Source organism: Scardinius erythrophthalmus (genome assembly GCF_964197995.2).
Source record: "Scardinius erythrophthalmus genome assembly, contig: HAP1_SCAFFOLD_481, whole genome shotgun sequence".
Lineage (NCBI taxonomy): Eukaryota > Metazoa > Chordata > Actinopteri > Cypriniformes > Leuciscidae > Scardinius > Scardinius erythrophthalmus.
The window spans coordinates 1-22578 of NW_028296135.1; the positions used below are offsets into that span (position 1 = coordinate 1).

The window sequence follows — 22578 nt, forward strand, 5'->3', positions numbered from 1 at the left end:
TTGCCTGGTTTTACTGCAGAGGGGTTAGACTTAACTTAAAGCAAGCCAAGCATCCCCAAACCTCCTCTCTACTTCCCCTTCCTCATCCATGTATTGATCTCTCCTACTTAGCATTTCTTTACTCGTTCATAGAGCAATAACAGGATTTCTGATGTGTAAAAAAATAAAATAAAAAAACAAGGGTTTTCCGTGCTTTTACTCTCCATTTACAACAGTTTGGCCAATGCAAGTTACAAAAGGCTCAATACTCTGCAAAAAAAAAGAAAAAAAGAACAACCTATATTTCAATATATATATATATATATATATATATATATATATATATATATATATATATATATATATATATATATATATATATATATATATATATATATATATATATATATCCATTTCAAAATCTGTAATTTTTGAAAATGCATGTAATGGTGTATGGTAATAAATATTAAGATGAGTGAACATTATCTTAAAAAAATGGCAAAAAGAAATATGAAAGGGCACATTATCTGTTTGAATTAACTTACTGAAAACCTTATTGAACTACAGTCTGAGCAGTAGGCTTCATATGTGTCAGACTGCATTCACTATACTTTTCTATGAATATAGATAGTCTTTTGGTACTAAATTACTTTTGACATGCTTAGACAGGTTAATCTTTGTGTGTGCGTGCATGTTATAATGCTTCCACATGCACACTTAGCGTTTCGCTCTGATATCTCTCTAGTTGTTGCACATTTCTTTGGCATTTTTTGGAAAGACTCTCTCTCACACCTCTCAACAGAATCACATACACACTCATTCATACACAATGATCACTATAATTTCTCAACACCCACTTCATTTCATTTCTCAGTGGTATGGAAACTGCCTGCTGTCTATCTTCTGAAAGAACAGTTGAGAAGAGAGATGAGATAAGAGCAGGAACATTCAGGCAGCATTAGTCAATCAGCGAATCCCCGAAAAGCAAGTCTCAAGTCCAGCACATACAGTGATCTGAGGACAAAAAGGACAGATGACAGAGACTGAGCTGCTATACTTACATAAAACAGAATGGCAAAAATATAAAGATTACAGTAAAAATAAAGATTACAGTATTTTATTTAGTATGTAGTCGTACCTTGTAACAGCAAGTTGTGATGTTTCTCAGTTGAAATGGCCACCCTGAAGTGAATATTTAGCAAGAGCTTCTTGCAACTTATAATGGTCCTCCTCAACAGCCTGGGAACAAACAGAACACCAGAGATACATATTAGTAAGGACACCTCTCTCAGCTTCCCCTAACTCGGATGGAGCCCTATTACTTCTCTCTTCCTCTTCAAGAACTGAAGAACTGACCGTTCGGTTTCACAAATGCAATTGATTCCTCCTCACCTGCAGTCTCTTCAGTTGCTCCTCGAGAACATGCAGTCTCCTCTGCACCTCCTCCATGCGTTCCTGAGAAAGTACAAGAGGAGCGCTGATCCCTCTTTCCCCTTCTCCTTTATTCCCTCCATCTCCCCCATCCTCTTCTCCTTCAGTTCTTCCTTCTGTGCTGGATTCCTCCACTGAGAGGGGAAAAAAGGCATCAGGAATTTCAAAATGTGTGTGTGTTTGTATTATATATATATATATATATATATATATATATATATATATATATATATATATATATATATATATATATAGAGAGAGAGAGAGAGAGAGAGAGAGAGAGAGAGAGAGAGAGAGAGAGAGAGAGAGAGAGAGAGAGAGAGAGAGAGAGAGAGAGAGAGAGAGAGAGAGAGAGAGAGAGAGAGAGAGAGAGAGAGAGAGAGAGAGAGAGAGAGAGAATACTTCTAAAGCATTTAATTCAACATTTACAAATACATTAATAAAATCAAAGTTGTGTCTACTCTGTAATATTATTCAATAGGCATGAGTTAACATGAACAAACAATGAACAGTTGTATTTGTATTAATTAAAGTTAAGATGAATAAATACAGTTACAAATGTATTGCTCATTGTAAGTTAGTGCATTAACTAATGTTAACTAATGGGACCTTATTATATGCGTATATCTATGTATATATACTTAAATACATCTAAAAGATTATTGTAATTTCTAAACATTATACACACCAAGCCCGTAGGCAGGGGGGGTTCGGGTGGTTCGAACGAACCCCCCTTCCTCACTGCCAAAGGTCCAGAATTTAAGTCATTTTTTTTTTCGTTTTTTTTTTCATGTGATTATTGTCATCATTGTTTTAATCAATGCTTGTGACAAATATTCTGGGTTGCTGTTTCAAATTAATATGATTATTGTAGCTGGACTAGTGTGTGCCGCGCATAGCTGTCAACCCTCCCGTTTTTCCCGGGTTTCTCCCGTTTTTAACACTATCTCCCGGACCCCTCCTGGTTTGTTATTTCTCCCGGGAAACTCCCGTAATTTGCATGGTCCAAACTCCTTTAATGAATAATCGGACCAATATGTTTGTCTAATGTTGACCAGTTGCCAGATCTTGTATTAAATGCATTGTATTCACACAATCCACACACCATATTCAATTTCAACCCGTTTGTCACCTCAACCTGGCAACCTATAACCCAGTTGAGCAGTCGCGGAAAGTAGAACCCGAAAGCGAACCGATAGACATGGCAGGTGAGGGCCGGATTAACCATTAGGGCAACTGGTCACCTGCCCAGGGGCACATGACATCTAAGGGGCACTGACAGGTAGGAAGAAATAGCCTACACAGAAATGTAATAAAGTTATCAAACACTTTACAGTCTTCACTGCATAAAGTGCATCTACGCGGGTTCACGCAGACTTTCCTCCCTCGGACTGATGCCAGCGATTATAATTCGTGAAATGCACTCCCGCTGGTTGAGCGCGGTAAATTCGTTTTAGGTTCGATATTAGCCGGACATTTGTTCTGTAGGGTCGGGTCTAACAATCAATAGCAAGATTAGTTTTAATATTATGTGAACATTGTATATCGACATGATGAAAATATTCATTCAAAATCATTCGTGCAATAATGCAGCATAATTATCCCTGAGAATGCTTTGACGCGTTTCCACAGCGCACGATGCTTAAGGGAACGTCTGCCAATTCCACCAACTGCGTTAAACGTAGACTATAATTTGTATGATTTAAAATTACTTTTAACATTTAAAAACAGACGTTTTCAAATTCCAAAGCTTCGAGAAGGTTCCTAATGTCAAGGCCTACTGAATTAGGCTACAGCTTTAGCATTGAGTAAATTAACTTGTCTAAGAAAATGATTCATAAAACATAGGCTATAAATATCAGTTGAGCCTATACTTTCGTCACTGACACAGATGAAAATGAAAAGACTATCAGTCAAAGTTCAGCTTTAGGAGAGGTAGAAATAGGCCAGTATAAGAATACTGAGACAATAAGAAATATGAAGATGAGGAGAGAGCAGGTATTGACAAATAATCTTATGACAAGGTTTTAAAGCTAGCCTATTTCTTATAATTTTTTGGCCTTCAAAAGTCCTAAATTGCACATATGTAGATCAGAGAAATCCAAATTTTCTCGGGGGAGCATGCCCCCGAACCCCCCTAACTACGCCGGGGCCTTACTCTTGATGCCCAGGGCACAGGGAATTGCTAATCCGGCTCTAAATACAAAAGGAGGAGAAAAACTGCAAAAAGGTCCACTTTTTGAAAAAAAGAACCCCCCCTTTCAATAGTCTGGCTACGGACCTGCACACACATAATAATAATCTTATACAGCAACATTTTTTACTAGGATTTATCACAGACTTGAATGAGGTTTGGTTAGGAGGGATCACAGCTGTACTTGATGATTAAGTGTGAGGCTGAACCTCTTCAGCTTAAAACCTAAAGCAATATGTGTGCTAGGGCTGACTTCTAATAGTCGAGGATTCAACGATTCGATTCGGAGAGGTCTGATTCGACTATGAACCTCATAGTCGAATACATGGGCGTCAGTTTGGTTTGAAATGCGCTGGGGACAGAGACGCATTCGCATTTTCAGAAGGGCTGGGTACCATTTTTATTTTATTTTTTCAGGTCATGTTTTAAAAGACGATGTCCTGTAGCTTACTAATGTAAATAAATAAAAATGTATTCAAAAATCTGCTTCACATTTTCAGCAGGGCTGCGGAGCGGCTGTGAGTTGACTCCACACGGTTCTCATGTGCGTTAAAAGCTTTACATGGTTTAATGTACCTAAACAATGATTACCAAATTCCCCTCTCATGTTGCTCCACATAACCACTTAAAATGATAAAAAAAAATCGAACCCAGAGTCCAATTATTATGGACGTTATCTGATATTAAGCGTTTCTGCTTCACATTTTCAGCAGGGCTGCGGAGCGGCTGTGAGTTGACTCCACACGGTTCTCATGTGCGTTAAAAAGCTGACTCCACACGGTTCTCATGTGCGTTAAAAAGCTTTACGTTGTTTAATGTACCTAAACAACAATTACCAAATTTCCCTCTCATATTGCTCCTCATAACCACTGAAAATGGTCAAAAATCGAACCCAGAGTCCAATTATTATGGACGTTATCTGATATTAAGCGTTTCTGCTTCACATTTTCAGCAGGGCTGCGGAGCGGCTGTGAGTTGACTCCACGCGGTTCTCATGGGCGTGAAAAAGCTTTACGTGATTTAATGTACCTAAACAACCATCACCAAATTTCTCTATCATATTGCTCCTCATGTTTATGAAATGTTATGATATATGTGTGATATATATGTGTTTTTTAGCTCTTTTGTTTGAAATGGAAAAAATCTAGCTGCTATCTAAAAAAAAAAAAGAAAAAAAAAAGGTTCGACTATCAGTCGACTACGGCAAAATCTAACGAATCAGATTCGACTATGAAAATCCTTAGTCGAAAACAGCCCTAATGTGTGCAGTACCTGACGAATGAACTCCATCTGCCTCCTGGCTTTCAGGTGCCATCCCTCCATTTTCCCCAAGAGTCTGAGAATCATCTGACAGGCTAATACTCCCAACAAATAGCCTCTTCAAATACATGACTGCGAGAGGTATACAAGCACGAAGATTAAGCATGGAATAAAATTGTAGGGGTGCAATGCAGCCTGTTAGAATTGTATAAAATTTCATAAATGCTGACCTTCGTCCAAAGCACCATTAGCGGACTTCTCTGGAGGGGTGTGGCTGTGGGTGAGCAGGTCAAAGCCATGGGCAGCTAGGTAGTCTATGAGTGAAGGATCAGTTTCTCTAACCTTTTCATCAGTAAGAGTGTCTTTAAATCGCCCTATGGTGAAATAAAGCACACAGTCACAATAAAACACCACAGTAAAATTACATGGATAGGCTTAATATCCAAGTTTCCAAGAGCCAAAAATCTCACCAATACTGCGACTTTTCAACAGGTCTCCTCCATTCTCAGTGGGGCTAAGAGGAGGATTAAAACTGGAGAAGAGAAATGGAAAGAGCTTTGATGACTGAAGTTGGCTTAGAGTAGGCAAGTGGTGGAACGCCATTCTAAAAGGATGCTTGTATTCTTTTATGGGGCCTTGTCATTTGCCAAAAAAAAACCCATCCAACAACAACAACAACAACAACAACCACAACCACACTCACGAGTTATATGCAGGTCCGATGGAGCTGCTGGGCGTGCTGCCACCTCTATTTCTTTCCAGCGGTTTCCCAACCTTCTTTTTCAACTCTTCAACCGTATTTTTGATCGCCTCTGTCCAACTGAAGCATTAAACAGACTGTGAGTGTCAGATCAAATTATATGCTTTGGATCTCAATTCATCAAAAGCAAAATTTCATATAATCTGCTTGTCAGTCATTCATGTAAACGTTCCATATAAGTGGCTTTATATGGTTCACATGCTCACTTTTTCCTCTCCCCTACGGTCTGAGCCACTAGTTCATAGATCTGTGCTCCGCTCTCCCAGGTGAAGATGACGTAGAGGGCCTTCGGGTCTGATGGAAAGAACGAAAGTAACTGCATATCAAACTTATGTTCTTCAGAATACATATATATATAGTTTAGTAGGGAGTCTGATGCTATTCGTTTTTTATTTATTGTTTATGCTTAAAGAGTCAGGTAAGTTAATTTTCTTTTCTTTTTTTCTGAATAAGGTTTAGTTAGAGAGAAACTGTTTAGCTTTTCTGTTTGATATTTTGGCCTTGTCGGTTCCTAAAGTTAAAATCCATTTTTCATTGCCATTAAAGCATTCAATTATTAAAAAAAAAAATCTTTATTGTTTCAAACTAAAGTCTTTTTACTTTTCATGTTGCGTCCTTTACCTTAGGCAGGGCATAACAACTATATAAAACATTTTCTTGAAAATCAATAATAAAAATTAGGTTAAAAAAAAAAAGAAAAAGAAAGAAAACAACAAGCTAACTCACTGAAACTCATTAAAAACGCTCACTCACCAGTGGCCACGTCTCTGAGAAAAACAGACTCCAGTTTGATGATTGGACTCAGCATCAGTTTGCCGTCTTGCGCAGCGATGTTGCTTTTGCTCTGACATTTCAAAACCATCTTATCATCCTGCTTCTGAAGCAAGACCAGCAGGTCTGACAGCAACACACAGTGCACATCTGCAAAGACACAAAAAATAGAGTGAGTAACAGGCCTGGTTCTTGATTACAGACTGATGACACTGAAAACCATCAAATTCGTCAATCTGCAAGATTACCGATCGCTTTCTCCTTGGTCACCCTCCATGTCAGAGATCCTTCATACAGCATCTTTCTGCTGGTCAGATCAATGTTCTGATGAATAGAGAAAAGAGTGGATATCATACCATTCTGAGAGTGCCTTCATTAGTAACGGGACTGATACATACATCAAGATATTTCTCACCTTGTACTCACTGTAGAGGTCATTACTGGGTTTCAATCCTGAGGTGTCTAGTCGGCGCTGGTAGTCTTTCAAAATCTGAGTTTAAAGAAGAGTGGAAATTTAGGAGAAAAAGAGTTGAGAGAAGTGGTGTGGAAAATGCATATTAGAAATTATGAATCAAGCTTAAACTATCCATATAGGGTGGGCGATATGACTTGACATTTTTTATCACCGTATGAGCAATTTTATATCACACTAAATATGTACATAACAACATACTGGAATGTAGTAATGCTACAGGCAATGCCAAACCACACAGTCTTAGTAGACCCTGTTTTTTTTAAAAGAACTTAAACTGAATGTTCTAACCAGCAGGTTCTCCATGAGTTTGACTTCTTCATTGACGTGGTTAAGGACCTTGCGGCAGGATTCAGCAGCTTGGTTAATGTTCTCTTTTTCTGCTTCATCCACTGTAAGAAATTGACACTGGCTATAAACTTGACTTTTTTTTGTGTAATATATTGCAGTATTGTTAGTGCTGTCTAACAGTAATTATATAATCAGATATGCTGATTAAGCAATCAAATTAAGGATAATTAATTGCATATACTGTCAATTGCTGAGAAAAATCCCAAAGGACAAGATTTTATGACATTACAATATTGGAGGCAGCACTATTTGCACAAAAGGTTTACTATAAATAAAGTATGAATAGAAATGAAACACACACCTGTGTCCTTTGCAATATTGGCCAGCAGAAGAGGGTACTTGGTTAGTCTTTGCATCTCTATGGGAATGATATCCTTCAGCTGTAGCCTCCGACACTGTGGCTTACTCTCTGCTTCCTACAACATAAACACAAAAGATTCAATTTCCCAAAAGACATTCTGAGACAGAATAGAATAAAACTGAATTTCCTATTTTGGGGAAATTCATTTTGGACTACAATAGCTATGTATCCATCCAAAGTTGCAAATTTAACTTCTGCACAAAATTGGAATTTCACATAAAACATCTGTGAATAATGCGAGCACCGTTTGCATCCAGTGAGCAGAGGAGAACAAAATTATCACTTCCTGATAAACTGCAGCTAAATATCACTAAGAAAAATGGAAGTTCCTGCAATAGGAGACGCAACTGTATTTAAACATTTCGTATATAATAAATTACTTGCGACCTCAGAGTGCACAGACGAAACGCAATAAAGTTATCTTGCTTTCGGAGGCGGATGCCTGCTGTTTGGGAACACAGCCGTGTAAGACAGTTCTGGCAGGTAATTATACCGGATCACTTTGACGAGGGACTTTGCGCAGGCATTTCAGAATGACTAGAGCAACATTTCAGATGCTGTGCAATGAGATTAGTCAGCTGGTTAGTCTAGTTATGCTGTCCCATTGCAAAGACATAATGTTTTTTCTGATGCACACTGAGGAATTTATTCTGTAAATGTGTTTCCATCGCAGTTTATGCACATGTCCTCTTATCGGATAAAAAGTTTATCTGACTCAATTGAGCACATGTGCATTTTTTGCATTTTGGCATTTCCATCCAGTGTTTTTTTATGTGAATGATGAAAATGTGCATAAAAATAGGTGGATGGAAATGTAGCTAATGACTACAAGATGGCAAGTCTCCAGAAAAAGTCAAGTTAACACTTTTACCCATGACAATCCATTTGTGTCTGTCGACTACTAGCAATAACAAGGACAACAGTGTTTTAAGTGTAAACGTACCAGTATGAAAAGATTAAAACGGGGGTCCTTCTTCTGTCTGCTCTTTATCAGCTCCAGAGCCCAGGACTGGTAGCTACAGAAGCGTGCGGTAAGCTTCTGAAACCATTCTCCTTCTGATCCACTGAACTACAGAGATAAAGACATGTCTGCTTGTATAACAGCAAATATACATTCAAGCATTCAAGATGAATGCTGAATGACCCAGTGTTAAAAAAACAAGGAAAAACTAGCGTTTAGCACACTCTAAGCCACTTACCCTGTTGAGAAGTGGCGTGCTTATGATTTTGACAATGTAATCATCTTCCTCGCGCAGTTTTTTCAGGTTCTCATAAAAAGCATCTAAAAAAAAGAATGAATTTTAGCTATATCAAGTCTGTCGTGACTATTTATGTACAACTTGAATGGCAATCAAAATATCTTATAACCATGCAGATTTCAGTGTATTAATGCATTTGAGGTAGTTACGTACAGTGCATCTCTATGATCTCATCCAGGCTGGGGAAGATGGTGGCCAGCTCAGGTACGCTCATAATCTCTTCCCTTTCCAGTGGTTTAGAAAACACAGTTTGCAATACGCTCAGCATACGAACATGAGCGTGCTCTGTCGCAAACAGCTCTGAGAGACACAGAAAGAAAAACATTTTCATCATTGCACCTTGCTACATAGCAGATCCAACAAAACATTAAGGCATTTTTATCATTTTTTTTTTATGTTCTTGCATTTATTACCATTGATGACTTCTTGTCTTTTGATTTCCTTCTTGCTCAGTTTTTTCAGGCTCTCACTGGGGGCAAGTTCCCTCCAGTTGGGGGGGTCCTGCTCAAGCTCTAGGAGGCGGGGCTCCATTTCCTCCTGCTGTGGGAAGGGGCCAAAAGCAGGACCAGTGAAGGGGCCATCGGTCAACAATCCACCTTCCACACTGTGAGAGACAAATAAAGGGAACAAAGTGAAAAGGGATACATGCATGTTAAGCAATGTGAAAATAGTTAAAGGGTTAGTTCACCCAAATTAATTAATTAATTAAAGAATTAACATTCTGTCATTAATTACTCACCCTCACGTCGTTCCAAAACCGTAAGACTTTCGTTCATCTTCGGAATACAAATGAAGATCTTTTTAATGAAATGCCCTCCATTGACAGCTACGCAACTACCACTTTGACACCTCAAAAAGTTCATGAAGAGATCGTAAAAACTAATCCATAAGAATTGAGCGGTTTAGTCCAAATTTTCTGAAGAGACTTGATTGCTTTATGTGATGAACAGATTGAATTTAGGCTTTTATTCACATTTAAACATTCATCAGCGAACATAAACAGAAGCTCAACCAAACCTGCTTGGTTCTTGCGGAAGCTCAAACGTGCTGCGTAACACACGAGAATGAACCTCATTGGTTGCTGTGTAACACACGCGAATGAACCTCATTGGTTATCGCACGTCAAGCGAACATGCTTGAGCTTCCGTTTACCACAACTGATGTGTGAGTTGATGAATGTTTATATGTGAATAAAAGCCTAAATTCAATCTGTTCATCATATAAAGCGATCCAAGTCTCTTCAGAAAATTTGGACTAAACCGCTCAATTAATATGGATTAGTTTTACGATCTCTTTATGAACTTTTTGCAGCGTCAAAGCGGTAGTTGCGTAGATGTCAATGGAGGGACAGAAATCTCTCCGATTTCTTTAAAAAGATCTTCATTTGTGTTGACATGAGAGCGAGTAAAATAATGACAGAATTTTCATTTTTGGGTGAACTATCCATTTAAGGTAGTGATGATCACAATCTCTGAACTCAGTATGAGTTACTGAGAAGCCTTTTGTGCTGCTGTCTCCTGTGGATGGTGTGTATATGAGTGTGCGTGACAATTAGTCTTTGCCTTACGGGACTGAATGCTGTGGGGAGGGTGAGAGGGGATGGGAAGTGGAAGTTGACTGCAGGTCCACGTCGCTACGGGAGCGAGACTGCTTGGCCCGGGTAGAGCCACCACGGCGAGAGTGACGCCGCTCCACACAAAGGCTCTCACTGCGCCGCACATTCCTGAACACCCAAGAGAGGGTGGGAGGTTGAAGAGAAGAAGAGGATGAGGAAGGAAAGGAAAGGAAAGGAAACAAAGGAAAAAAAGAAAAAAAGTAAAAGGTAGAGAAGCAAAAGGAAATAGAAGGGAAGGAAACGATAGGTAAGGAAAAAGGAAATGAAAGAAAAGGAAAAGAAAGAGGAGGGTGAAAGGAAAGGAAAAAGGAAGACAAAGATATAGGAAAGGAATAGGAAGGGAAAGCAAAGGAAAAGAAATGGAAATAGAAGAGGAAAGAAGTGAAAATAGAAACCAAAAGAAAGGGAAAGAGGAAAAGAAAGGGGAAGGAGAAAGAAAGGAGAAAAGAAAGAAAAGAAAAGAAAAGAAAAGAAAAGAAAAGAAAAGAAAAGAAAAGAAAAGAAAAGAAAGAAAAGATAGAGGAAGAAAAGAAAGGTAAAAGTAAGATGTAAGGGAACAGGAATGAACAAGGAGGATGAAAAGACAAGAAAAGGAAAATGAAGAATAAGAGAGGGGGGGAGAAAGGATAGGAAAATAAAGGAAATTGAAGGGTTCAAGAGTGGAAAGGGAAGGCGTAAAGTCGCAGAAATGTTTCAGTGCATGGAAATGTTTAAAAAAAAAAACAGTGGAAGGGACAGACAGATGTCAGTGAGGTTAGACACCACAGATCAAAGGTAACATGAATAGATGATAGAAGTAGAAAATGTAAAAAATTATGAAGTGAGAAACAGAGAGTGAAATGTGAAGACAACTGATGTTAAAACCACTATACTACATAACATGTTATTAACTAATTCATCAAGGAGATTCATTCAGCCCCAACAGTCTAAACCCTTCTAGAATCCACATTAGAAAAACATCTCCATTTCTTTCTAAAAGTATCATATACACCATCGCAATGCATTTGAACACCTAAAACACTATTGGCAAGTAATTGGGTTCCACTTGTGCAAAGCAATCCAAAAAAGCAGATACCTCTGCCCTGAATCCCTACAGCCCAGAAACCAGAGTAGAACCATACTTAGCCATGCAGTGAGTGTCTGTGTGAGTCTGTATGTGAATCTAAAGCATAAAAAACCATGCCACTAATTTTCCAAAATTTCTACGATATGAATTATATCACGTAATGTGATCTGTGTTTGGTAAGAGCATGTGTGGATCAGTAGCAGCTTGAGGCTGGCAGAAAATCCCAGAGACATTCGCGCAGACCCACCTTGTCTTCCTTCTGTAAAAACATAGGACAACGAACAGTTAACAGCATACCTGACAACAAACCGTTTATCAACATACACCAAACCAAAACTTCCGACCATAAACCAACTAACCTCGAAGAAAATCAAATCTGAAGGCCAACAACAAAGCGAGACAACAACAGACAACAGCAACAAACAATGCTTCCACATGAAGGACAGTTGCACGAGCAAAATAAAAATGCACAGCTAATTCAGTTATGCTAGTTTTATGCCATATACTATAAACAATAAGTAAAGCAGCTACATTTAAGTTTAAAATCTGATGACCTGAAGGTTCAAATCTCTCAAGTAACTATCGCTTTTGTACCATAGCGCATAACATCAGGTTGCTCCTGCTAAATTTTCCCTGTCAAACGTGCACCGTAAGTCACTTCGGATGACAGCTTCTGCTAAATAACAACCTTCTAACTGCAGAACCAAAAACATAACTCTCCAAATAGTTGAGTGGTCGTAATATTTGCCCAAATCTCACAATCTGCTTATTTTGATAGCTTTGTGCTTTGGCGCGACATTGCAGGACACAGTGTTGGATGGCTGCGAAGGAAGACTGCGGGACGCTCACAAAAACTGAAAGCTTACAAAAATGACTCACATTGCAGTACATCATGTGGGATGAGGAAGAAACAGACAACAAGAAACAAAAAAAATGAGGCAACAAAATGCAGAGAAAAAAGTGAGGAGTGGGAAAAAAGGGTGTTAGGATAAAAGGGGAAAGGGAGGGAGGTGGTATGCGCAGTAAGGGATCATCTTGGTCTTTGCTGTCCACAAGGAGGGTAGCGTATATTGCGGGCAGCAGCAGGAGCAGTAGCACAGGAGGGACACAGCACGCTCCCCAGGACAAAGCAGACAGGGAGTTTTACCACTCTCCCTTTGTTATACAGTAGAAGGTAAAACTGTAACTAATTCTGCACAGTTATAAAAGTATGCTAACAGTTTGTTTAGTTATTTCATTGTGAGTTTAGCATTTTTTATGAGTTGTCTCTATATACTCTCCTCATTCTTTTTCCAGCTTTCTTACCTGCCACTTTCCTGACTGTCCTCTGGAGGGATGTCAATGCCAGAGAGAGGTTCACAGATGGTGAGACCCCCACCAATGCTGACAGGAGATGCATCACCCCCCTCTGAGACTGGTTTGGGGTCTGACCGATTGTTATTGACACCTACACGAGGAAAGAGACATAATTTCTGCACATGAAACACTAGGGGGTCATTCAATATGATTAATGTCCAGGTTTTTTTTTTACCTTATCGTTAACTAAAACTATTAAAGGGTTAGTTCACCCAAAAATGAAAATTCTGTCAGTAATTACTCACCCTCATGTTGTTCCAACCCCGTAAGACTTTTGTTCATCTTCGGTACACAAATTAAGATATTTTTGATGAAATCTGAGTGCTGGATCACTCCTCCACAGACTTATGGACACTATAACTTGCTGGCCCAGAAAATGTATTAAAGACATTGTTAATATAGCCAAGTGACTCCAGTGGCTCAATCTTAAGTTTATAAAGCGACGAGAATACTTTTTGTGCGCAAAAACAAACAAAAATAATGACTTTATTCCACTTTTCATTTCCTTCTCTCTGGGCCTCGAGTCTTTTCACGTAGTGTTTTTGCGTAGCGCGTCTGTGTTGCACGTCACCACGTAGGCTCACTATTGGGCGACGCTGGTCATGTGTGTGATACGTGGTGACGTGAAACACAGACGCGCTACGCAGAAGGAAATGAAAAGTGGAATAAAGTCATTATTTTTGTTTGTTTTTGCGCACAAAAAGTATTCTTGTTGCTTTATAAACTTAAGATTGAGCCACTGGAGTCACTTGGACTATATTAACAATGTCTTTAATACATTTTCTGGGCCAGCAAGTTATAGTGTCCATAAGCCTGTGGAGGAGTGATCCAGCACTCAGATTTCATCAAAAATATCTTAATTTAAGTTCCGAAGATGAACGAAAGTCTTACGGGGTTGGAACAACATGAGGGTGAGTAATTACTGACAGAATTTTCATTTTTGGGTGAACTAACCCTTTAACATTTTTAACATGTTTGATTATGTTAAAAGATGAAATAATATAAAATATAAATATTAGGACGAAAATCTTAAACTAAACGAAAATTAGAAATGTGGCCTTGGCAGCTAAATGAAGCACTAAAACAAACTGTAAAAAAACAAAATAAAAATAAAACCTAAATAGTAATATAAAAAATATATAAAACAGACAAAAGCACATAACAAAATGACCAAAAATGTACTTAAATTTAAAATTAGTGCTATCAATTGATTAAAAAATTAACTAGATTAAAAAAAAATGCTGAGATTAATCGCGATCAATCGCAATTAAAAACACTTATGTTTTTATACGTTTTTTTATACATTTCAGAATGTAATAATTTCACAGTTAATCTCCAAATTAAATTAAACAAAATAAAGACAGTATATTTTAAATACTTGTTAAATGGCATCTTTTTATGAATGAAGGCCAGTATCACCGATACTAATGCAGGTACTGATGTCTCAATGAAAATAATTTTAAACATTAATTATAGCCATTGAACATTACAGTGTAATTGAATGAAAGCTATCAATTTTTTTTAAACATTTATTAGGCTTCATAAAATAACAACCTCACATAAACCCATAATAAATGTCATATTTACCTGTTCCCCTTCATACCTGTCTAACAGGTAGAAAATATACAGAAATTGAATAAAGTTATCAAACAGTCTGAACTGCATAAATTATAAATTAAATATAGATTAAATCCTTATTAAAGCTACAAATGTTCTTTAGTCAAGAGCAGTGAGTGATTTTGTGCGCTGTCTGTGCACACAATACTGGTGCGTTTCTTTCTGTGCATTGTGTGTGTATGTGTCACAAAGACAGGATGTTCATAAACAGCGCGTTCTCTCTTGACTTGTCGTGCTTGAATGGTTTAAAAGCATTTGCATGAATAAAAACGTGATCATATAATGTAACGCTAGCCAAAGGATGGCAGAAAAAAACAGATGCTGCTGGAAAAATGTAATTGCATGCATTAACGTTGACAGCACTAATTAAAATATAAAAAAAAAAAGTATATATAGTAATTTTAATTATAATATACTTATTTTGTAGTAGTAGTAATCGCACGATGCAGGAGAATCCAAACAAACACTTCTTTATTAATCCAAAAAGGAACATACAGGAGATCGCCGGAGCAAACTAACACACAACCACATAAAAACATGGACGATACCGGACAATGAAACAAAGGAAACTGACTGAATGATCAGAAACACAGGCAAAACAGGAACAGGGAAAACAGAACCAAAACAGACATAGAACTACACGTTACAATACTATAATAGTATATAAATATTACTAAACTAACACTGAATTGCACATACTAATTTCCTTTATTTGTACATTTTGATTACTTTTGCCAGCATCTAATGCTCACTAAATGTTTAGAAAATAATCTAAAGGGGCTACATATAAGAATTTTCATGTATCAATCGCTTTTTTATTGCCAGTGTTTGAACAGCTTGTAATGAAACCTTCCCCAATGTCCTAGGTTGTCTATAAAGCCTGTAGACTGATTTTTATGTAAAGGACTCTTTGCCGAGAAAGTTAAAATGATGTGGCTTTTACGTGTGCTCCCTAGAGCAATGACACATGAATTGAATGCTTACAATGTTCAGGATAATGCCAAAAGAGATAGTCTGTACTGTAATGTTAATGTGTTGTGCAAAGAAAAGGGATTTATTAAAACTACAGTCTTAATCCTTATCCATCAGTTTGACTAAATCTGAATGAGCTGGAAAACGTCCTTCATTTTCTATTTTCAGACGTCAGAAGAATAACGTAACACTTGGTATTTTAATTTGACATGGTATAACAAGAATATCTATGGCAAGAGCTCTTTTCAGTCGGCGCATTTTTTTCTTCCTGTTTGTTTTCTTAGTTCCCTTTTTATTCCGCTGTAACACTAAAAAAAAAAAGACAACATTTTACTGCACATTTGTGGTCTGTTCTTCCCATTTAACTTATAATATACATCCCTTGAATGATTTACTGGAATGCACTAAGAATCTCTTGTTTTGTCCCCGAATCGTCACATCTCTTTCCAGGCTTGTTTTCACACAAGCTTTAAAATGTAACTGTCTCTCTTTTTTTACTTCTAATCCCTATTAGCAGTGTTTAATGAAATGTTTCTAAAGCAGTTAAATACAATGTTTGTTATCTGTCAAAATGACGGAAATCACTTTGAAATAATATCACTTAGTGTTACAATTATTGGTTATCAGTTACCAATTATCAGTTGTTCCAATGTATCCTATTTTTGGTATTTAACATTTCTGTAATATTGCTGGGGAAATAATTTTGAGATTATTCATGATTTGTTGTAGTAATTTGTTAATGTTTTTACACTTTTAAATGTCCTTTTAATGTTCAATGGTTGAGCAGAATAATATCTCATTATACCCAATTTTTGAAAATGTGTATTGTTGTGTTCAAAGAGCAAAACTGTTCTTGATTGTTTACGGTTTAACAGAAGTTAATCCCATAATCGTGCAAAGTGTCATGGGGTGTAGGAAAAAGATGGATAGGTGAAAATGTACTTCATAGTCAAACTATCATAACAGTGAAATTGTAATAACCTCATCTGTTGACATGATGCAGACGCAGAGCTGGTGCAAACACATCCACATCGCTATGATCAGATGCTTTCTTAACTGCTACTTTCTCACCGCTGTCATCTTTGTTGTGCGTTTATTTTGTTATTGAGAGGAAAGCACACAGAAAATATTTACATATTCATCTAAACATGCTGTCAGCAGCATGGATGGCGTTTGGGATGTTTTTTAACAGTATTTCACTGCAAAGGTATTTCCAACTTTTCTTTTTTCTAAGAGAAGAATGAGAAAGAAAAAAAAAATATATATATATACTGTATATATATATACTCGAGTATATGGGGCCATGAATCACGTTCAGTCATTTGTACATCACATGTGCATGAGTGCAAGCACAAGCAAAAAGTTGCTGGATGCAGTTCACTTAACGACCACCGGTGTCGCCAAAACACCTAAACTTATATTTTGAATTCTACATATAGCCTCTTTAATAACACACAATCTTAAAACAAATCTCAAAACAAAAACTTTTTTTTATACTGTATATTATAATGCTTATAAATTTGAATGTAGCATTTAAAATGTTTTTAGTTTGTGTTTTTTATTTTTTTATTTAGACAAAATAGTATAGAATATGAAAATAATTAAAGGTAAGGTAGGCAATTTGTTTTATAAACACTTTGTTATACTGGTTGAAACTCTTCACATCATGATAGCAATCAATAAAAAAAAAAAAGTGGTCTAAATATTAAAACATGTACATATCTACGCATGTTCCATCTACTGTGGAAGTCTCAGGACCAAAAAAATTGTCCAGTCCGAATGCAATGATTCAATGTCCTACCTGCCTGTCAACATATGTATTTCCATACCTTTGAACACCCTGTTCACGCAGACAGCACACGTCATCAGCACATTCCTTAAAGCTATGCAGAGTAGTATGCACAGTTACTGAGTACCACAAACAAACAGCAGTCGACTTTTACAGTTCCTCCTGAACCAAAACAATGAGCTTATGCTGCGTTCACGCCATGTAGTAACCGTTATTACAAGATGGAAACCTGTGATGTTCTACTCTGAGCTGTTGTCGGACTTATGCGTGTCTATGTCAACACTATCAACACTGAAATTAATCTGCAGCAGTCAGGTGGTAAATAAGAGCTCTGTAAGTTGTTTATGTTCATTATTATTGTAATGTTATGTGCTTTGAGACATGAGGTTATTTAACACCGTCTCCCATGACGCTTTGCAGAATCTGTTGTGTGCGTTCATGTGTTTTGAAGGAGGCGTGGCTTTGGAGACGCTCTGAAGGGAAGGTGGGATCTCATGCTTTCAAAGCTAACTTTCAATCGCTAGCCTCTCCACAATTGCCTAGCCTACCTTTAACAGCTTACCTGTATCAGCCACACTTTTAATACCTGTGCATCAATGAAAAAGTATGGTGGCAGCATAGATTTGTATGAATTGTTTTCATATACCTTTATATTCCCAGATGACTCAAACATACCATGTTTGTTGATTTCCCAGATGTCCAATGTGCATAAATCAAAAACATGCATGAGACATTTTCTGATCCTCACCTGTGTCACTTTGAGAGTCGGGGCTGGGAGTCACACTGACGCTGATGGCCGACTCTTCACTGCTCTCCGAGCCATGGGTGCTACCTGACCCTGCCACACCAGCTTTTCGCCCTGGAGTGGTGTTGCCATCACTTATGGACGGTCGATGAGGAGTGGCAACTGGTTTGACTGGCTTTACTAGACCAAGAGAAAGTGAGAGAGAGAAATGAGAGCAGCACATTAATCATGTGCGATTATAAACTATTATTAAACATGGACATGATCATTGTGTGGTTCTAACAAGAAAACATGACAACTAGATGAAGGGGAAGGGGGCAATCTGGAGTTTGATCCAACAGTGTTAGTCATTCATTGGGAAAAGCGGTTTTCAGGGTCCGCCAAGCCCAAAAATCACAAAAAGAATAGGAAAGAAATCAAAAGGAGAAACCAAACACAGACAAACATCACACATGAAAACAAAGTATAATCCATTGATGAATACATCACCCTTAGAATATTGTAATGGTAGGATCATGAAAAGATTTGTAAGCAAGCATTAAAGTGCCCCTATTATGCTTTTTCGAATATTGCCTTTCATGTAGTCAGTGTGTAATATAGCTGTCTGTGAATGTAAACGGTCTGCAAAGTCGAAAGTGCACGATAAATAAAGTTATTGTCTCCCAAAAGAAAGAATTGAAGATGTAAAGAGTCAGTGGTTGAAATTACCACAGCAGTATAACCTTTTGACGATTGCTTCTCAAATCTCTGTGAGGTCTAAATGGGATTTACAAAATGCTTATCCATTAAAGATGGGACAGTACCCACTTTATTTGGACCAAATTGCTCCTCAGAATCACAAACTGTAAGTATGATTGATTAACTAGTTCTTTCATAGATGTTTCATCATCTGCCTCGCGTTTGGATTGATATGGTAAAATCAACCCCATTTTTACTGTCCTTACAGTGTGAAAATCGCTGAGCTTTGGAAAGCCTACGTAGCTGAAATTCAGTTAAGGTAATGGACGTTTCATTTCAGATACACGCTGTAAGCGGTAGACCAATCACAACAGACTGTGCCATCTGGCCAATCAGAGCAGAGTAGGCTCGCGGAAAGGAGGGTTTTAGAGTGCCTGAATCTTCGGATGAGTCGTTTGAGAATCACGGAAAAATGTGGTGATGTGAAATGTATATTATGAGACAAATAAGTGTTTTTTGACCTTTGATGCCTGTTGTTGAAGACCTCCGAAACAAAATTAGGAACCTTTAAAATAGCATAATAGGGCCACTTTAAAGAACACTTTTTTCGATCAAACAAAGTCATCTCAACCAGAAAACCATATCAGATTTGCTACATGGATGGATAAAGAAACGGAAACTACAGACAAACCCATGTGTTTGAAGTGGAACATGCAAACATGCATTAGATTTGATTAGCAAGGGAATGTACCATCCGAGAATAGAGGATCTACACAAAGAGAACAGACCATAATACCTTCAAAGTCCAATCTAGTTTGCTTACCATCATCTGCAAGAGGAAAACATAGCAACACAAACAAGTTTCTTTAAATTTTACAAAAAATGTTGATATTGCAGGTATTTTAATCAATATATGCAGAATGTTTCTCATAATATAAACAACAGAAGTGTCTTGTTTTTGTGCACATTGATTTCAATTATCTTAGCAGGTGTCTGAGATGAAATGGGTAATTAGTGTAAATGGCAGAATGGAAATCGATGTGCGCAGTGAAATAATACAGGTTTGGTCAATGAGAGTGTGATGTAAGTAGGGCGTGTGTTCAAAGGAAGGGGAATGAAGGGATTCTGTGTAGTACATACGGGAGAATGTAGGTAGTTTCCCTAGGTTTCTGGTGGGTTTGCTGGTTCCCCATGGCTGTTCAACACAAACAGAAATAAATACAATTAGACATTCGATACAGATAAAACAAATACAGTCGATACAGTCACAAATATAGGAATTTATATTATGTTAATGAACTATTGAGTATGTAATCAAACCTTTAACACAGAAGGGACAGACGGTCGCCATCCTGACTTAGTCTTCTTGTTGTCAAGTGCTCTTGTCTTGACGCCAAGGTGCTTCATATAGAACGCCACTGCTCCAAAGATGGAGTTACTGAAGGAACATATTTTAAATGTAAATAATATTCAGAAACTGTATTTGAAACGAAATTAATTAGGATAAATAAATAAGTACCAATACAAAAAAACATAAGAAATGACATTTATTGATTATGACTGATTTTATTTGACATGCACAACAAAGACCAATGGGACAGATGCACACAGCGGCGCGCTGTAGGACGAGTTTGTGTTGATGAGCCGCTAACAAAGAAATCTATTCACATAATGTTCTCTTTCCTAAAATGTAAACGAGTGTAAATGTCAGAATTATCGTATATGTCTAAAGAATTGAAGTCTGTCAGGTAAAACAAGAACTTATTTATGCAGTTCAATCTGTCTGCTATTTTATTCCAACAATTCCTCCTGATCAGAGGCTTTATTTACATATGAACTAAAATTTAGTTTATATGTAAAGTTACGCTTCAACTAAGTTTAATAATGCAATGGAAAAATATTTAGTAGTGCGTAATTTGCAACTTAGTGCCCATTTACGTAAAAGCTGTAACCGGCCCCAGAAATGGTTATAGAGAGTCCTAAAATATTTAAAAAGTCGCTTTATAGTTTAATGTGTTGTAAGAACCACTTCAACAATGTAATTTTGGCACTATGACACTTATGGTTTTTGTCACCCTTTATGTTTCAGGTTGGTTCGCAAAATGTTGGTTTTCTAAAAAAACCAAGAACCATCTCAGACGTTTTTTCCTGTGATGGCAAAGCTAAGTTTTCAACAGCCATAACTCCAGTCTTGAGATTCACACATGATCCTTCACAAAACAAATCTAATATGCTGATTTGGTGCTAAAAAAAAAAAAATTATTCTTATCATCATATTTTTGTGGAAACCATAATATATATTTTTTCAGGACTCCTTAATGACTAGAACAATCAAAAGAGCAGCATTTATTTAAAATATTAACAGTAATAGTAAAATATGAATAGTAAGCCGCTGTATGTAGATCAAAGTATTTTCCCAAGTTTGACTGTTGCCATATATTGGCAAAGTGCAACTGAAATTATGTGATCAGTGACTTGTCAATGCAACCCCCGTAGCATACTATGAAGTTGTCCAAGTACCTCAGGGGAGATCTTTAATTGGCATCAAACCCTTTCCATCACTCTAAAAAAGCAGCAGAATCTCCAGTGAAGGGGGAGAAAGAGAAGAGGGAGGGGAAGGAGTGCTGAAAAGGGGAGGGGGACAGAAGTCTGGAGGTGGAGACTGTGCACATGAGAATGTCCATTGTCTCATGTACACATGGATTACGTGACACATCTGTGCATGACTAAATTGACCAATGGCATGACCAACAGCTGCTCTTATGGACACACTATGCGCTAACTTCAACCGTGTTATTTTTTTTTATTTATTTTTTTTAATAAATGCACCAATTTTTTTTTTTAAATAAACTCAAAACAACCAATCTACCTTAACTTCAAGAAATGACTAATATTTTCATGAAAACATTCCCTTAAAACAATTTTCAGTTGGACAAAATATGGATTACCTCTACAGAAAAGTGAATATAAACTTTTACAACCACATAAAAGAAATGACAAAACCTCAAACCAGTCAAACCATGCAAATGACTACTGCGGAAAAAAGAAGAAGAAAAAGACAACTCACCCTTTGTCCTTGTCGGCAACAATTGAAGGGCTGCAAAAAGCGAAACAGAAATAATTAGAGGGATATCAAAGGAAAAATGCAGCACAACGCTGGTTAAAAGAACTCACCGTTTAAAGTTAAGAAACATTTTTTCTTCCTCGTTCTCGACTGGATTTTAACTCTGTTTTAGGACGGTGGAATCTGAAGCGTTCACACTTTCCCTGACCCAAAATGACAGTAACTGTTGTATTGTTTGTAGAAATCAAACTAATGAACATATTCTGTCACTTGCAAATGAAATAAAAAGAAAACTAAAATAAAAAAAAAGATGTAAAAAAATAGTGCTGCATCAAAAATTGCAATCCAGGCAAATATTTGATAGACAAAATTATGCAAAAATAAAAAGTTCAGTGAAACAATCTCTTGCAAAACTAGATGTCTAGAAGTCTGAGCTACGCTATCTCCTTAAACTACAAGCACTACGATGGCACTCTCCTAAGGCACTGAGACTGTCCTACAGCAATGTCCACGAGCAATCTAAGTGCCCCATCCACGGAACTTACTATTTAACTGTGTTTTTGTCTGATGCAACAAGCATGCAAGAACATGGAAATCAGATCCTCGTGTTTTCCTATTATAATATAAAAGGAGGAGTGCGATAAGGAATCCCCAGCGTCTGGCCAATCAAAAACCTTGATCCGCCTCTCAGATTAAAAGTGCAGCCAATAAGAGCCTCTGTAAGTGAGGTCATTACTGTTATACTGACGGAGGAGAATGAATGAGGGATAAAAAAAAAGAAAAACTGTGCGAGAGGAAGCAGACAGTGTTTGAGAGAACAGAGGACGATTGTGTGAGT

General features: G+C 37.4%; 1 protein-coding gene across 5 annotated transcripts in view; it reads right to left on the reverse strand.

The window, feature by feature from the left end:
- Nucleotides 1-412: 412 nt before the first annotated feature.
- Nucleotides 413-22578, reverse strand: part of LOC308686598 (rho guanine nucleotide exchange factor 1-like) — a 31251-nt gene continuing 9085 nt past the window's right edge. Inside the window, exons 1-26 of one of the 5 annotated variants that reach the window (XM_081395032.1) lie at nt 21851-22261; nt 21744-21773; nt 19997-20114; nt 19817-19871; nt 19473-19505; nt 18002-18178; nt 12825-12966; nt 11767-11778; nt 10406-10561; nt 9252-9442; nt 8992-9138; nt 8779-8861; nt 8523-8648; nt 7520-7634; nt 7159-7259; nt 6811-6885; nt 6644-6719; nt 6378-6545; nt 5831-5918; nt 5568-5684; nt 5335-5396; nt 5095-5238; nt 4877-4996; nt 1372-1544; nt 1118-1218; nt 413-993 (exon numbers count right to left, since the gene is read on the reverse strand). In XM_081395032.1, the coding sequence (XP_081251158.1) occupies nt 1144-1218; nt 1372-1544; nt 4877-4996; nt 5095-5238; nt 5335-5396; nt 5568-5684; nt 5831-5918; nt 6378-6545; nt 6644-6719; nt 6811-6885; nt 7159-7259; nt 7520-7634; nt 8523-8648; nt 8779-8861; nt 8992-9138; nt 9252-9442; nt 10406-10561; nt 11767-11778; nt 12825-12966; nt 18002-18178; nt 19473-19505; nt 19817-19871; nt 19997-20114; nt 21744-21773; nt 21851-21870 (2604 nt within the window). In that variant the 5' untranslated portion in view covers nt 21871-22261 and the 3' untranslated portion in view covers nt 413-993; nt 1118-1143. Of the gene's footprint in view, nt 994-1117; nt 1219-1371; nt 1545-4876; nt 4997-5094; nt 5239-5334; nt 5397-5567; nt 5685-5830; nt 5919-6377; nt 6546-6643; nt 6720-6810; nt 6886-7158; nt 7260-7519; nt 7635-8522; nt 8649-8778; nt 8862-8991; nt 9139-9251; nt 9443-10405; nt 10562-11766; nt 11779-12824; nt 12967-18001; nt 18179-19472; nt 19506-19816; nt 19872-19996; nt 20115-21743; nt 21774-21850; nt 22262-22578 lie in introns of those variants that run through there. The other 4 variants (XM_081395028.1, XM_081395030.1, XM_081395029.1 and 1 more) reach the window with 4 other exon arrangements.